The sequence below is a fragment of the Chelonia mydas genome, chromosome 14, assembly GCF_015237465.2.
Source record: "Chelonia mydas isolate rCheMyd1 chromosome 14, rCheMyd1.pri.v2, whole genome shotgun sequence".
Classification (NCBI taxonomy): Eukaryota; Metazoa; Chordata; order Testudines; family Cheloniidae; genus Chelonia; species Chelonia mydas.
The window spans coordinates 3,271,070-3,287,114 of NC_051254.2; the positions used below are offsets into that span (position 1 = coordinate 3,271,070).

At 61.9% G+C, this 16,045-nt stretch overlaps 1 protein-coding gene across 11 annotated transcripts; it reads right to left on the minus strand.

Annotated features, from left to right (window-relative positions):
- Window positions 1-1,965: 1,965 nt before the first annotated feature.
- GPRC5C (G protein-coupled receptor class C group 5 member C) lies at window positions 1,966-16,045 on the minus strand. 11 transcript variants are annotated; one of them, XM_043528418.1, is made up of 5 exons: window positions 14,762-16,045; window positions 9,294-10,350; window positions 6,334-6,428; window positions 5,095-5,241; window positions 1,966-4,264 (listed from the first exon to the last, which is right to left on the minus strand). In XM_043528418.1, the coding sequence occupies exons 2-5, from the start codon at window positions 10,306-10,308 to the stop codon at window positions 4,232-4,234; spliced, it is 1,290 nt and encodes a 429-aa protein (XP_043384353.1). In that variant the 5' UTR covers window positions 10,309-10,350; window positions 14,762-16,045; the 3' UTR covers window positions 1,966-4,231. The 11 variants fall into 11 exon arrangements, with proteins under 11 accessions (XP_043384353.1, XP_037770354.1, XP_043384357.1 ...); XM_037914426.2 differs by lacking the exon at window positions 14,762-16,045 and adding an exon at window positions 13,695-13,825; XM_043528422.1 differs by lacking the exon at window positions 14,762-16,045 and adding an exon at window positions 13,695-13,825 and having other exon boundaries at window positions 1,966-4,461.

Here is a 16,045-nt window from a genome sequence, read left to right on the forward strand (position 1 = left end):
TTTCCTGCCTGGGCTCCTCTCGTCTTGGTGCAGCAGCTATTGGCTCCACGGTCGGACCTTGCATGCGCCAGGCTGATGTCGCCTCCCTCACCCATGCCTGGGGCCCTCTGTGCTCTTCCTGCCCTAGGCCTGGCAGGTCTGCCCCGCAGCCTGCGTGGGAGGTGGAAGCGGCTCCTGACCCACGGCCCTGCTGCCTGCCGAGAAGGGGGGGTGCTCCATTGACAGCAGGGGAGGTGCTGGCATCGCGCCCAGGATAGCTGGGGGGGAGCAGCTGCCCAGGGTTCTCGCCGCTGCTCCTGCCCTGCGAGGGCTGCGTGCTGTTTGCAGCAGTGCCCTGGTGAACGCCACACGTGGAACGGCCGCCCACGAGCCCCCTGGCCACCCTCCCGGCAGGGGGCTTGGAGACAGAAAAGCCCTCTTGGGTCTCGCCTTGTGTGGCCCCAGGCCCAGCGCAGGGCTCCTCCTCCTGGTCCCAGCTAATGGTTCCTTGCTCTGGCATTACAGGGAGGGGCCCACGGGCACGTCTCAAACATGGAGCCAATGCAGTGGAGCCATTTCACCCAACTGACCTGCCCAGCCCGAGCACCGACTCCAGCACAACGCCGTCGAGGGACTTGCCCCGGGGAGGGAACCCAGGCCAGCCAACCTGCCCCCCGCCCGGGGTGCCCGCGTCTCAAGGAGGAAGAGGTCGCAGGCTCCCGCGAGCCCTGACTGAGGAGCTCCAGGTGCTAAATAATTCATGGAGCCGCTATTTGCTCAGGTTCCCACTTCCTGCCTGGCAGGAAAATCACTGCAGAAGGGGAAAGACAATCCGGGCAGGAGAAATCTCACCTGACCTTGGGACGTCCTTTACTACCCTCCCTCCCCCAGCTGGCTGGCCCAATCGCCCGCCCCAGGGACACAACATGCAGCCAACAGCTGCACCTGCTTGGCACTCTGGGGCTCCAGTTCAGAACGTGCATGAGAACCGCCAGGGGAATCAGTTTGATAGGTCTCAGCCCCGCTTCCCTGTTCATGCACTTGGCTACTGTCTCTGCTCTGCAGAGAGGCACAGCGGGGGGAGCTGAAGGTCAGGAGCGAGGGGCATCAGCAGAGCCGTGGGGATGGGGAGCCCAGGGCAGGGATACCAGGGGGCTGCAGGGCAGGATTAAGGAGGAAAGGCAGAGTGCGGGGGGGCGGGGGGCAGGGCTGAGGAGTGCAGAGTGGTGGTTGGGAATAAAGAGGAAAATTGGGGAAGGCTGAAGAGGACCCTGACTCCAAAAAAAAAAAAAAAAAAAAAAAGCCAACCCACATTGTCCAGGCTCCCTGGGAAGGGCTGAGACACCCCGTTTCCTTATAACCCACGGCAGGATCCCACCGCTGCCACCTGACTCACCCACATTCCTCCTGCTGCAGCTCTGCGGGGCGGCCCAGGGAGCAGAGGCGCAGGACAGGTCCCGCGTTCGTGGGAATGAGGCCGAGCTGTGCTGGGAAGGGACGTGCTCGGCGGCACCGCGACTCCAACCCACGGAAGGAACAAATCAGGCCGTGGGGCCAGTGCTTCCTGCGGGGGAACAAGACGGCGAAGGCAGGAAGCTCCGCGGGGTTTACAACCGGCCCCGGGAAAACTTCGTTGACTGGATTAATTCCATTAGGGCAAAGCAGGGGCTGTCGGAGACTGCGGCTCGGCCCCTGGAAGGGTGATTTCCCCTCAGCCCCTTGCTCCAGGCACTTGTGTCAGCAGGACGGATTCAGTCTGGCCCCCTGAGCTCCAGCCACCTATTTACTGGGTGGGAGCGAGAAGCAAATCCCCCAGGCTCTAACCAATTTCCCCCTCCTCCACCCAACTGGCCTGCAAGACATCCCCATTCCCTCTCCCACTCCCCCCCAAGATGACCTACATGTGCAATGCGCCCCCGCCCCTCCGTTCCCCGTCTATCCAACCGCAGCTCCCCCCTCTGAGCTGGACAGGGACCGACGACCGCGCCGGGTAGGGAAAATCAGCTTTATTCTGCACACACAATGACCGAAAAAAAGCCAAAAGTCACCTGAAAAGAAAAAGGGACAGTTCTGCGCTGGGGGAGGGGGAACAACATCTGAGTCAACAGCTCGCTGGCTCCAGCATGAGCGCCCCCCTGTGCCCCTGCACCCCACCGTGGCTCTGGGTGCAGCTGAGCCCAGTGCTCCATACCCAGCCCCGGGGGAGGCTGATCCCTCTTCTCGGCGGCACTGGGGTGATCCCGGAACGCCCCTGCTGACACCAATGTGGACTTGCTCCCCCTGGACGCCGGGGCGAATGAGAGCAGAATCTGGCCCTTTGCATGTCAGAGCCCAAAGATGGTCGAGGGACTGGCCACGCCCACGTCATCCAATATATTTGCTTGTGGGATAGTTTAAAAAACCAAATGATCTCATAGTCCCTGAAGGAAGGCCCTGAGTGCGTCGCTCTCAGAGGCTGGAGAAGAGGCCGGAGAAGAGGCCAGAGGGTTGTTCAGAGGGGGGAGGGGCAGCTGCTGGATCTCTGTCTTTCCCCACTCAGTCTCCTCCTCCCCCCACACCACGGCCTGTTTCTTGCCTCTGATCTCACTCTGCGCCAGGAGATCACTTGCCCTCTCCGCAGCCAGCGGCATGGGAAGAGGATCTGTGCCGTCATCCCCACTTGGCGGATGGGGGAAACTGAGGCACAGCAGGAGTCAGGGCTGGGGTGAGACCTGTGGTGCTGCTGGCTCCCCAGCCTGCATTCTGACCCCAGCCCCACAGCTCCACGCTATGGTGGAGGAGGGAAGGGATCCCGGGATGGCTGAAGTCAAGAGGAAGCCCTGGGAGGCCACAGCAGGTCTCAGAGCAGCTGGCTGGCGGCGCAGGGCGCTCACAGGGTGGGAGGGGGACAGGACCCCAACCCCAGTTCTGCTCCATCTGCACATTCACACTGGTGGCAGCCCACTCGGGGGCTCCCCCACCCCCACGGGAGACTGCCGCCACCTCCCCACACAGCACACACCCAGCTGCAGCAGCTGTCCCCAGAGTCACCGCACATGTGCATGGGGCACTTGCTGCCATTCCATGGGTCCTGCCGCTGGCCCCACTCTGCACCTGGCTGGGGAGACCCCCCACTCCGAGCCCCGGCTGGGGCAGGGGAACAGACAGCAGTTGCTGCAGAGGGGTCAGCCTTTACTGACAGTTCCCATACAGCAGGTCCGTGAGCAAACACCTCTATGCACCTCACTCTCCAAACCCAGGACAGAGATGCCCAGGAGAAAGCACCACGTGGTCTCCCATGTCAGCTGGGGGGCTTCCCGAGAGAACGCCTCTCAGAGCCAGGCGGGGACCCAGCCAGAACCTGCACCAAGACGTGGTGGGGAAGATACCACATGGGCTTTGCAACAGGAAGGATGGACCCCAGGGCAGGGCCTGTGGAGGACGCCAGCCCTGGGACCCAGCTTCTTCCATGCCGGGCTGAATGGGCGTGGCTCCAGAGCAGGGAACGCCACGCAGCCCCTGGAGGGCCCCACACCAAGGGCAACAGCCGGGGAGATCTGTGTGGCTCTGTCCAAGGCAGGTCCCAGCCGAGACCTGCTCAGCTCGGCTCTCTGCAAGCGGAGGCTCCATCAGACAGAGGTGCTCGCCCGTCTCCCACGTGAAGCTACTGCCTTCGAAGCTTGCAGCCGCCCTCCGGCCGCGGCGACTTGTGGGTGGTTCTCCTGTATCCGGACACCGAGTGGCAGATTGTCCTGGGGCTTCAGGAGGGGACAGGGAGTGAATCGACGGAGCCAGCGGGTAGAGTGGGCGCTGCAGCAAAGCTAACGTGGCCCATGCAGCTGAGAGGTGATTCCCACGGGGACGAGGCGCTGCCAGGAGGGTGACCACTGCCAAGGGGGACCCCGGTGGATTTACAGGAAGGGCCGTTCCCACATTTGGACCCAACCTCAGCAGCCCCTGGAGCACCCCAGCCCATAGGCAGCCTGTGTAGTCCAGCCTCCCCAGCAGGAGAATCAATAGCATAGCAGGGGTGAGGGCCAAGCCAGTGTTTAGCAGAGTCTCTGGGTTCCCTCGGGGGACGGCTGGGTGGGGAAGGAGCTGGATTTTCTCTCCTCTTCTGGGCTTAGACCCGGCCTGGCTGGAGGCTCCAGGATCAGTTCCCATTGTTGGCCTTGGCTTGACTGTCCATGGGTGGGGAAGGAGACAGGCTCCCTCTTTGGAGGAAGGGGATCGCCGGTGATTTCTAGAGCTGCAGGAGCCAGGGCGTGCATCTCTACCATTTGCTCTTGCTGTATGGAGAGGGAGCCTACAGCAGAGAGACGGAGATCAGGGTGCAGCCAAGAGGCACAGCCGTATCTTAGACGTGGAATTCCCCTGGACATGGCCGAGTTGGAGTCAGCAGGGGTTTGTCCAATGGCCTCTCACTTTGTCACACGCCCGAGTCTGGGCCTTGGTTCAAATAAACAAACTGATTGTTCTGACAGTCTAGAAATGAGCCAATTCCTGTCCGGGACAAAGTATCAGAGGGTAGCCGTGTTAGTTTGTATCCACAAAAACAACAAGGAGTCCGGTGGCACCTTAAAGATTTATCCCAAATAGATCGGTTAGTCTTTATGGTGCCACCGGACTTTCGTTGTTTTTGTCCAGGACAGGTCAGATCCCATCAGAAAGGCAGCGGTAAAAACGCGGCGATTCCGAGGCGGGGGTGGGGAATAGTGCACTCTATTTGCACCAGTCCTGACCCTCCGTGCAAGGAAACTGGGAAATCTCATCCCCAGCTGTGGAAGGAGGGTTTTTATTCCCAGACCTGCCACTGAGGTCCTAGACCCTTCTAATGAAGCATGATCGATTTCCGATCCCTGCAGATTCCCAGGCCAGCTGGGAAGGCTGGAGTTAACAACAGGACGCAAGGACGATGGGTCCTAGTAGCAATACAATCCCTTGGATTTACACGCAGGAGGCACTTCCACCAGGAGGTCTCCAAACACCTTCACAAAGGAGGGGGGGGTGTCTGTCTAATCCCTATTTAACAGGTGGGGAAACTGAGGCACAGAGCACAACAGTCCCATAGGGAGACCCCTGCTGTAACCACTCGACCATGCTGCTGCAGTGGCCCAGCTGCACGTTATCACAGACCTGGACGCCCTTGCCATCCTTCTGGGCTGCTGCGTGCCAGCTCTGTGCCGCGTAGGCATCCTCTGCGCGCAGGGTGGAGTTGGCACTGCTGATCACCTGGCTGTTGGCGGTGGCCCGGGGGAGAAAGATGTCGTAGGTGCCTTCGGACTGGAAACAGAACAAGTGAGGACAGGGCTGAGAAGAGACCTGGCTGGCACTTCAGAGCGGCTCAGCTACCCCCCAGCTTCCCCAAGTCTCCTGGGCTTGCCACCCAGCCCCACCCTAGCGCCCAGCCCCATCCCTGCAGGGAGGGGCTCTCCAGGCACCAACAGGGACCATTCAAATCAGCTCTCACAGTCTAGGTAGAAAGTGCAGGGCCTGTCCACCCACCTCCCCCATCTGCAATGGGGCCAGGGATGCCCAGGTAGAGAGCCCCTGGTGCAACCTGCCCCCAGCCCAACCGCGTCAGGCTGCACCCGGCTGCACCCTATTGCGACCGGAATCTGGAGCAGCTCACGGCAGGGTGCTGGGGACCAGCCCCTTGCTCAGCTCACTCCCTTCGCAGGCTGATGCCCACTGCTGCGCCCACCCACATCCCGCCTGGCACAGTCCCGGTGGGGAGGGGGACTGGGTTTATCTGTCTCATGAAGCAACCCGCCTGTGGCCACAGTGACACGTATAAAGCAGGGGTGGGCAAACTTTCTGGCCCGAGGGCCACATCTGGGTATGGAAATTGTATGACAGGCCATGAATGCTCATGAAATTGGGGGTTGGGATGCGAGAGGGGGTGCGGGCTCTGGGGTGGGGCCAAAAATGAAGAGTTCATGCTGCGGGGAGGGGGCTCCAGGCTGGGGCCAATGGCCCCAGGACCATTTTATGACCATAGCATAACCGAGACCAGGGCCCACCGTGCCAGGCGGCTGCACAGACACTGGGTGGGAGACGATCCCTGCCCGGATGGCATCACAGGCTGGACAGGCCAGACAGGCAGATGGCGGGAGGGGAAACCAAGGCCCAGAGGGAGAAGTGACTTGCCCAAGGAGGCTCAGCAGGCTAGCAGCAGAGCCGGGGATGGAACCTACACGCCCTGGCGCCCTGCCTCGAGATTGTGCTGCCTCGCTTGGCCACAGCCTTGTGTCTTGGCTGGAGAGCGGGGCCTGGGCTGGGACATTCTCCTGTCCTGCCCCCAGGGGATACCCAGACAAGCGACCGCCAGCTGGCTGACGTGGGGAGACCACGCACACTCGCGGTCTGACTTACGGGCCCTTTGTGCATCAGAGCCATCTCCGTGGGCTGGAACACGCTCGTCACCAGCTGACCGTTGTACCCGCTATAAGGCGACACCGGTTTCTTGGCTGAAAAGAGAAAAAACACCAGGCCGCGTTCAGAGGTGGATTAAGATTTACTGGGGCTCTGGGCACAAAGAGCATTTGGGCCCCCCACACGCTGCGGGCAGAGGTGCTGGACCAGGGGGCCCAGGACCACCCCTTTAACATGGGCATGGTCGCCTCGGGCAGGTGCGGAGCAGTGGCGGCAGGGGATCTGATCCAGCTTCTTCCCAGGGGGCAGGGACACGGGTCGGGGGCTGTTCTTAGGCCACCCGGCCCTCCCATCCAAGGCAGGTGGTGCGTCCAGGGCTCCCCATGGCAGCTTTTACCACCGCCCAGCTCCAGCTTCTGGCCTGGCCGGGGGGTGGGCCCAGGGAAGAGGCGGAGCAGGGGATGGGGTCACAGTTCCGGCACCAGTGCCGCACTCCCCCTTTCTACAAGGTTCTGGCACTCCTGGGGCTCCCAAATTGGCCGGGGCTCCCAGGCACAGGACCCACGGGCCCGTGCGTTAATCCACTGCCACACACTGCGTGCTGAAGGGCGTAGAGAGACTTCTCTCCGGAGGGCGGGGACCTCCCGGCTGGACACCGGCGTAGACGGCTGCGATCGGACACAAGCCCACTGAAATCAATGGGAATCGGGCCCCGAGGTCAGTAACCTTTGGATCGGACGCACGACAAGGGGCTTGACGAAGGTGGAGACGGGATGTGCTGGTTTTCACGCTGCCTTAACAAGCTGGCAGCCTTCCAGCGCGGGCAGGTGGCAGAGCTCGGGAGGCGTCACACAGACCGGTGAGTCATAGAATCACACAAACCTGGGGCTGGAAGGGCCCTGGAGAAATCACCAGGTCCAGCCCCCCATGGCAGGCAAACCTAGACCACCCCAGCCCAGTGCACCAGCTGGCTTCTGGCCGCTCCACGTGCTGGTAGAACCATGTCAGTTAGGGGGTTACGGTTACACCAGTACAACCCCCAGTGGGGCCGCAGTTACACGGGGCTCAAGGGGCCTTATACCAGGATATTTTAGGGTTATACGATGGGACTGTCTGCGATAGCAGGAACTGGACTCAGGGACCCCCGTCTACTCCCATGGTCCTCTCTTATTCCCCAGCGTGTACAGGAATAAGCTATACGGGTACCAGCACCTGTGTCCCCACTAGGAGGACTGTACCGCTCTCCCTAGACTGGTGTCATTAACGGGGTACAACTTGCGGGCGCAGACCAGCCCTACGGGTCAGAAGGCGGCAGTGAAGCAAGGATCTGTTTATGGCACAGCACCGACAAGCAGGGTTTTAACGAGCTAACTCACAAGAGGTCCTCCCACCGCAGGCGAGCAGCTGGGGGCTGGAGGCAAGGTTTGTTTGGCCTCAGTCCCAGCAGCAATTAAGTCACACGCAGTCTTAGCCAATCAGCGCCAGTCCATGTTATTTACGCGCAAGCAATGGTTTGTTATCGTAGGGTCACTTGGGAGCTCTGGCGGGTTGGGAGGGCTGTGCGTGCGTGGGAAACACAAGCCTGTTACTGTAGGGTGGCTTGCGAGCCCTTTCTCGCCTGGCTTCTCGGTGGAGCTGGGTCACTGCCCAGGTTTGTTATTGCAGGGTCTCCTGGACGCTGCTGGGCTTAGCAGGGGGAGGCCGGAAGAAATGGCAGCTACACAGTCTCGTCGGGGAGGAAAAGCCCGTGAAGAACGCCGGGCTCTTGGCAACAGGCACAAGGGAGAAAAGGGGCGGGCTCCCCCAGCATCAAGTGTCCCAGGCCAGCAAACGCAGCCTGTGTGTGGTTTCCGGAACGACAACAGTTGAAGCCATTCTTTCAGACCGGTCCAGGTTGGTCGTGAGCAGGTATCTGGCCGTTCCCTCACCAGATCCAAGCGCACAGGTGGTCTCTGTCCAGGTCCTGCTGGATGGACTGTGACACAACAAACCTTCCCACCAGGGCAGGCTGCCTGGCGGACAACTCCCTCCCAGGAGCCGCGCTCTGTGCTCCACAAAGGGGAGTTTGTATTGGAGCAACCGGGGGCCCCCCCGTCAGCATCAGGGCTCCGCGGTGCTGGGCGCTGCACGCACACAGGGCCCTGCCCCAGAGAGCTCACCGCCTAACACACCAAGACACTACCTGAGTGTACGAGGCAATAGGGGTGAGGCGGCCGGAGGGGGGCAGGGAGAGACAGGCAGCTGCCACGGGCACAGCCTGGAGCTGCGGATTCACACAGTGGGTTTTTATTAGAGGACATAAACAAACAAGTGTGATCTCAGCCCTCCCCACCCGGCACTGGCCCTGCCACCCTCTGTTGGGGTGGCATCAGACGGGTGGCTATAATGCCATACGTAAACCTCCCCGTGCACGGGGCTGGTGGCCTCCAGGTCCCTGCCGAAGCCACGGCTCACAGCACGCTCTGTCATCATCATCAGCCCTAACACCACCTCCCTTGCCCCGTCCCAAATATTTGCCTGAATGGAGGTGGCGGGGAGTCCCTAGATGGAAGCCCCCCTGAGTCCCAAAGGGCTCAATTTTGCCCAGCACCGAGCTCCCCCGAGAGGCGCTATGCAGCCAGCTCCCACGGAAGTCACGCTCGGGGGAGGCAGCTCAGCACCATGCGGGGTTGGGCTCAGGGAACAGCTCACAGGGAGGTCCCCAGACCCTCCGAAAGACTCAGAGGCTGGGCTCCCATAGGACGGTGCTGTCGGGCAGCTCAAGGAATGCACGTCTGTGTGCATGAGCACGTGTGCACATGAAGGATGGACCCCCAAGTCAGCTGGAATTTGCCGCGACAGGGGTACCAGCACCCCAGCGCAAGCCCCATCTGCAGAGAGACGTACGATCACCCAGAGCCACAGCTGCCTCTCTGCCCACTGTGCCTGTGGCCCCCTTGGCCAGGGGCTCTCCTGCCTACCTGAGGATGGTTCATCCATTGAGAAGGCCTTGTTCTCCACAAACATGCTCTGGGACTTCTGCTCCTTCAAGATGGTCTCGTAGCCCACGCCCCTGGTCGGGTACATGTTGTCCTCGTAGGCCTGCTCTGGACCCAGCCGCGTCACGTGGGAGACCTCAGGGATGATGTAGAAGAAGACGAAGACGCAGGCGTTGGCCACCAGAGCGATGGCCAGCGTGGGGTCGTCCCAGGCCTGGCCCCCCCTCTGCCGGTTCCCGTAGAGGTACATGATGATCCAGACCACCCAGATGGTCATAGACAGGAAGGTGGTGAGGAGGATGAAGACAATGTGCTTCCTCCAGTGCTTGTAGCGGCCGCAGAGGGCGGGCCAGGCGGTGGCGAAGGCGGCCAGCAGGAGGAACATGACGAAGATGAGCGCCATGACAAAGTCCTCGTTGGCCACGGCGCAGCGGTCCTGGGAGAGGCCACTGCTCCTCACCAGGGTGATGAGCAACCACTCGGCGTTGATGATCACCTCCACCAGGGCCAGCAGCAGGGCCACGCCGAAGGTCACCCAGCCCTGCAGCCCATGGTTCCTCCTGGCCAGGAAGTTGAGGGTGAGGGCATGGGCCACCAGACAGGAGAAGCAGATCCCGAAGAGGACCCCGAAAAGGAAGCGCCGCGAGGCGCAGGTGGAGAAGTCCTGCTTGACGATGAAGTCGAAGGTCAGGCAGAAGAGGCCAAACGTGCCCAGGAGGAAGAACGCCTGAGTCCCCACCAGGCTCTTCTTCCTGGGGTCCTGCACAAAGGGCAGGCTGGCCACCAGGATGATGGTGAGCACGAAGCTGGTCACTGCCCCAAAGCTGGCCACCGCCTCCAGCACGATGCCCCAAGCCGCCGACAGGTCGCAGAGGTTATAGTACAGCGAGGGCAGGTCCGTGCCGCACCCAGACGGACGGGCCTCCTCAGCTTGGCATGCGGAGAGAAGGCTCAGCGGGAGCCAGACAGACATCAGCAGCAACCAGGGCGTGGCCATCCTGGGCTGTCACGAAGGCACCGGGCGGGGTTCCCAAGGAGCCTGTAAAAATTGGACAGATGGAGAAACGAGGTTGGTAACCTGAGAAAACAATTCCTCGGCCCTAGAGATCGGGACCCCGCAGGGGTGTGGGCCTGGGAGCTGGGCTGGAATCTCACCAGCTCGCAGCTCGCTGCTGCCGACGCCTGCCCCGGGCTGCTGCAAGTTTCCCAGGCTCTCGGGGGATCGTCTCCCTCTACCTGCCAGCAGCACCTGGCTCTTCCAGGCACTGAGCCCCGGCCTCCCTCACCGGCACGTAGCTCTAGCGTGTCCTGCAGGCCCAGGCCAAGGACCACCCGACTGCACCTTCGCTTCAAACTGCCTCAGCCCTTCCTGCCCAAACAGTTCGCTCTTCTCTGCCACTCGCTCGGTTTTTGGCAGACTCTGTAGCCCCGGGATTCACTCACTCCCCCACCTCGATCCCCGCCTCCCCCACCTCACATTCCCCGCTCCACCCCACCCTGTCCCTGCAATGTCACGGCAGTACTCTTCAGAATCAAGAGCCGTGACTTTAATACAATTGGCTACTTTGCCGCCCTGCCCCTCCCGTCCCACTGGAAGTTACAGCCAGCTGGAACGCTACGGTGGCTGGTTTGCACCACCGAGTTAAGGCTCCCTGGGTTTGCACCTCGCCTCTCCTGGATGTGACTTGGCAACTCTGTCACCTCTCCAAAGCTAAGTAGGGCTGGCCCAGGCCAGTGTTCGGCTAGGAGATGCACCGTGCCCTAGGGGGAGAGACAGTGGAGAACCCGGGTACGAGGAGCGCTGAAGTGCAGTTGTTTGGGTGAGATCGCTTGTGATCACTGAAGATCACACAGCCTGGATGTCCTGGCCAAATCCCAGTCTAGGGAATTGCATCCTTCCTAAATCCCCCCCCCAACCAACGGGACATGGCTTCGTGTCCTAAACGGCCCGAAGGGCTGCACTGCATTGTTCAACGGCTGCTCTGGCTCCTCCCCAGAGGTGGCCGGGAATGATGGATTCATTCTCGTCTGTACAGACTCGAGAGGCCGCAACGCCAGCTTTCCCTGGAGACGTGCGTTATCGTACGGAGGAAGGGACGTTGCTTTATCCTCTCCCAGAGGAGAAAAGCGAAGCCTGCAGGGGCTGGATCAATCCAAGGCCCCAAAGAGAGACAGTGGCAAATCCAGGACCAGAGTGCTCGGCAGATCCTGGTTCCCAGGCTTGTGCTCCAACTGGTTTGCCATCAGGACACACGGGGAAGTACTGGGGAAACGGACTGATCCGTCCCTTCCCCAGGCTTCAGCTACGGAGCCTTTCCTATTAGGGAGGAATAGGAGCCGCACTTAACCCTTTACACCACGGGACAGAAAGATCCCTTCACTTTCACTTGTTTCCTAGCAGGCCAAACCCAGGCCTGGGGTAAGTCATGGGCCTTGCCCCGGCTTATGTCAATGTTTGCCCCACATGCGGCAGCCTGGCGTAGAATTTCCTACAGCTCAGATACTATCCCGCGCTAGGAGCTGGTTTGGCTCAGTCTAGGCTGGTGCCATTTTTCTCCAGCCCTTTACAAGCAGCATGTCGTGTCGTGGGGGCGGGGGCAGGGAGCAAGGACAGAGCCTTGTGGGAGAAGGATTTGGCCTAGAGAAAAGGCACATGGTTACTACTGGGTTCCACATGGGCTGGTTTCAGCCCCAGGTCTGGGCAGAAAGGCCCCTATTCCTGCTTCCACCCTGCACGCAGCCCACAGGGAGATTTTCTTACCCCTCCCGAGCCCCTTCCTCCACTAGCTGGTTCTTCATTCCACCCATCCCCGTTCCTCTCTCCCCTGTTCCTCTCTCCCCTGCTCGGCATGAAGGACACGAAGTCAGAGCAGGTCACAAAGCACAAACCAGCCACGAGCAAACGTCTCTGAGGTTTCACAGCAGAATCGAGCCACAGACCGTGTGCGGTGAAACACGCCTAATCCAGGCTCTGCGGACAGCCCCCACCGTCCCCCAGCCTCTCCAGTTCCAGGCCCCTCGCTCTCACACAGGAGCCAGGCAGCATTTCTGTCTCCCACCACCTCCCCAGGGGGCTGGCTGTGGCCCCATGCCGGGGTCTGGCCATGGGGGTTGGGTGCGTGTGTATATGACAGAGGAAAGATGGGGAGAAGAGAACCGTGTCCCCTCCTCTCTCCATTAGACGCCTACTGGGACAAAGGCAAGGCCTCCCTCCCCGCAGCACTTCCCTTCTCAAGGTGTGTTTGTGTCACTCCGCTCCTGATACAGCTGGGGAAACTGAGGATAAGCCACTCACTCAAGTCACACAACAAGTCTGTGGGAATAGAAGCCAGGAATCCTGACTTCCATCCCCCCTCCCTCGCTGCTCTAACTGACTAGCCCCCACTCCCCTCCCAGAGCCAGGGCAAGAACCCAGGAGTCCTGGCTTCCAGCTCCCTCTGATCTAACCACAAAACACAATTATCCCTCTCTGAGCCAGGAATAGCGCTCAGGAGCCCTGAGCCCCCAACCCCCAGCTCTAACCCACTAGCCCCCACTCTCCTCCCAGAGCCAGGGATAGAACCCAGAAATCCTGGCTCGCAGCCCCCCCCCCCCGACCCACTAGCCCCCACTCTCCTCCCAGAGCCGGGGATAGAACCCAGGAGTTCTGGCTCCCAGCCCCCCCCCCCACTAGCCCCCACTGTCCTCCCAGAGCCTTCCCCTTGTGCCCCAGAGGATGGCCCCAGCCCCCCCCCGCTTTCCCAGGCCCCCACACCGAGGCAAGGCACTGTCCCAAGCACGCCCAGGCGGCCCCCGCCCGTCCGGGTCCGCGGGACTGGGGGCAGGGGGCTGCTCGCTTCCAGCGGGGGAACTTGCCCCATTGTTCGTAGCCGCCCCGCCAGCGCCCGGCAGCCGCGACCCGCTCGCCCCGGAGAACTCACGCCCGGGGATCCGGATCCGGGCTCTCCCCGCTTCCCCCCGGCGGGGGCGGGGGGTGTTTCCACGAGCCTCCGCTCCTGGCTCCTCCGCACCCCACGGCGAGGGGCGCTTGGGGCCGCGGCTGCCTCGGCTCCGGCTGGGGCGGGCTGGCTGCTAAGCCCCGGAGCCTGCCAACTTCTGCCGCCCAGCGGCGCCGGGGGCGGCCGGGCTCCTACCTGGGCGGCGATCACGGCGTGCGCGGAGCCGGGATTGGCGGCCCGGCCCTTCGGGGGAAGCGGCCCCGCGCGGCGCGCACAGCCCGGGCCCCCTCGCCAGCCGGCGGGGCCGGGGGCTGCTCGGAGCGCGCCGGCTCCGCGTCCCCAGCCCCGAGCCCAGCCGCTCCTGCCCGCCCGCCCTTGGCCCAAACTTCCCGGCTGCAGCCCCCCGCCCGCCAGCGCAAGCCCCGGGGCAAGGGGCTTCCCCTACCCTGAGCGCGGGTCCGGGGGCTGCCTGCGCCCCTGCCGGGCTCCGGGTGCTTCGGGATCGCCTCCCGCTCCGGCCCTCGCCCACCGCCCTCCAGCGCCCCCCTCCCCGGCTTCCCCCGGGGTTGGCCACGTCACAGCTGATCAGCCCGGCCTGGGGCGGCCTCGCCCCCCACCCCGAGGGGTTTCGTCTCTGGCGGGGAAACGCCGCGCCCCAGCGGATCCAAAGTTTCGGGGCATGTTCTGGACATACAGCAGGGGAATCCGGGGGGAGGGTCGGAAACCCGCAAGAGGGCAAATGGGGAACACAGGGGAGCCCCCCCCCCCGCATATGTCTAGCACCGTCACATCTAGCTCCTGCCCTCGGAACAAACCCCCCTGCTCTTCCGCCCAGCGCTGACACCTTGAAGGAGAGAACAGGGCATGGGAACCGGGAAACTGCCCCAGCGCGGGGTGACAATGGGGGACCCTGGCACGAGGGATGGGGGAAGCCGTTGGTGCGTGTGTGGGGGGGACAATCGGGGGCCCTGCTATGGGAGGAGGGGGAATGGGGGCACACACACAACCCCTGGCACCAGAGAGGTAGGAGGGGTTGCAGGGAGTCCCTGAAACAGAAGGGTAGGGGAGAGACATACACAGGGGGGGAATGGAGGGAGCTGTGGGTGCTGAGTTCCCCCCGACAGAGGCCAGCTGTATCGCCCTGGGCACATCCCTGCCAGCCCACGGCTTCTACCTCCCTGCCAGCCTGGGTCCTGGTGAACCTCTCCTCTTAGCTATTGCCCTTTGCTCGCCCCCCGTCTACGGAGCCACCATGCAGTATCTGGTATGCCGGGGAGGGCAAGATTCCTACAGGAGGTGGGGGAAGGGATGTGCTGGGGGGTCCTGGGAATGGGGTGTGTTGGGGGGGCAGTAGGTACTAAGCAGGACATGTGCTTGGCTAACGCGCAGACAAAGCCCCCACAGGCCTGGTGTAACGAGCGTGACAATACAGGAGCTAATGAGGAAGTGGGGGTAATAGAGAGGAAACAATGTCCAATCCCCCATTAGCTCAGATGTCACCCACATACTCACGTGGTGACGCACAGGAGAAGGTCTGTCCCACGCTGGGCTGCCAGGAGGGCACAGGAGGCCAGGTAACAAGTGCAGCTCCCTGCAATGGCCTGGGTGATCTGAGTGTGGACGCAGGTCCGGTGGGTCCATGGCAGGAGGAAGCGTTCACCACATCATTTGTTTGAATGCAAATAGTGAGGGGCTGAGGGGCTCAGGGATTGGGATCAGACTGAAAGGCCTTTCACATCAGGCTAAGGGCACTCACGCCTATCCATTGTTCCCAACTGGTGACTGTTGGGTGCAATGAGCTGTTGGGGTCTCCGCCCAGTTTCATATCACAGATAAACTACAGCCCAGCTGGTACTGACTGGGGAGCACAGGCGCTAAGGGGTGAATGGAGGCTGCACTCCTCTCTCACCCACACAGGGTGAACGCTGGCAGGGGGCAGCGCGCGGCGAAAGCTCGGCCTGTGGCTGCCCAGGGCTTGGGGACATCAGACTCCCGAGAATCAGGCACCTTCCCCCTGCACCAAATTATTCAAGTCGAAAAGCAGGATAATTGAAAAAGTCCATGTGTTGGCGTACCGTGTTTGTAAAGTACGGGCCACGTCCTCGCTCACAGGGAGCCACTTGGAGGACAAAAGCCTACTACTGCTACATTTTAATGGAGTTACCCCGATGGCTCAGGTGGTAGTAGATGCTGTGCTTCCTGGTGGAAAGTCCCAGGTTCAAACCCTGCTGATGATCCCAGATGGGGAGTGTAGCAAAGCTGCTATGTGGACGGGAACATCCCCAGCTCTCCGATGCTTGGGAGGGGCTGGAGACTGGTAGCTAAGATGTGCATTGAGCAGCAGACGCTGACACCCTAGCCAGCTGTGCATGCAGCCTCCACTTACCGGGCTGTGAGTGGAAAGGCCCAAGAGACCCCGGGCAGAGCCCTTTGCCACTGTCACAAGAGGCTGAGGGGCTCCTCGGAGCTGGGAAATGCTCGTATGGAAAATGTCACCTGACCGTGGAGAGCCTTTGGCAGGGTGCAGGTATAATTAGAAAAGCCGGCCTTGGCAGCTGGTAGCAATCTGCAGCGAGAGGCCAATCCAGGAAGAGCCCCTGGAGTGGGAAGAAAAGCCCGTTGTTGAAGAAAAGAGGGAGGTTTTCGAAGCCAGTGCTGCTCTGCCCTGCGGTTAGCTGGTTCAGCGGTGCACGCTCAACCCCAGGGGAAGGGAGCTGGAAGCCGGAAGCCAGATCCAGGCGAGGAACGGACCCGCGGCAGCAGAGCCCAAACAACCCGAGCACTCCCAGGCCCAGA

Bases quoted from the DNA above. Each gene is read 5' to 3' on its own strand.
- GPRC5C (XM_043528418.1), bottom strand. From the start codon at position 10,308: ATGGCCACGCCCTGGTTGCTGCTGATGTCTGTCTGGCTCCCGCTGAGC. The intron at 6,429-9,293 runs GTAGGCAGGAGA...TTCTCTTTTCAG, and splicing joins AATGGATGAACCATCCTCAG to CCAAGAAACCGGTGTCGCCT. The intron at 4,265-5,094 runs GTCTGTGATAAC...TCTCTGCTGTAG, and splicing joins AGGATGGCAAGGGCGTCCAG to GCTCCCTCTCCATACAGCAA.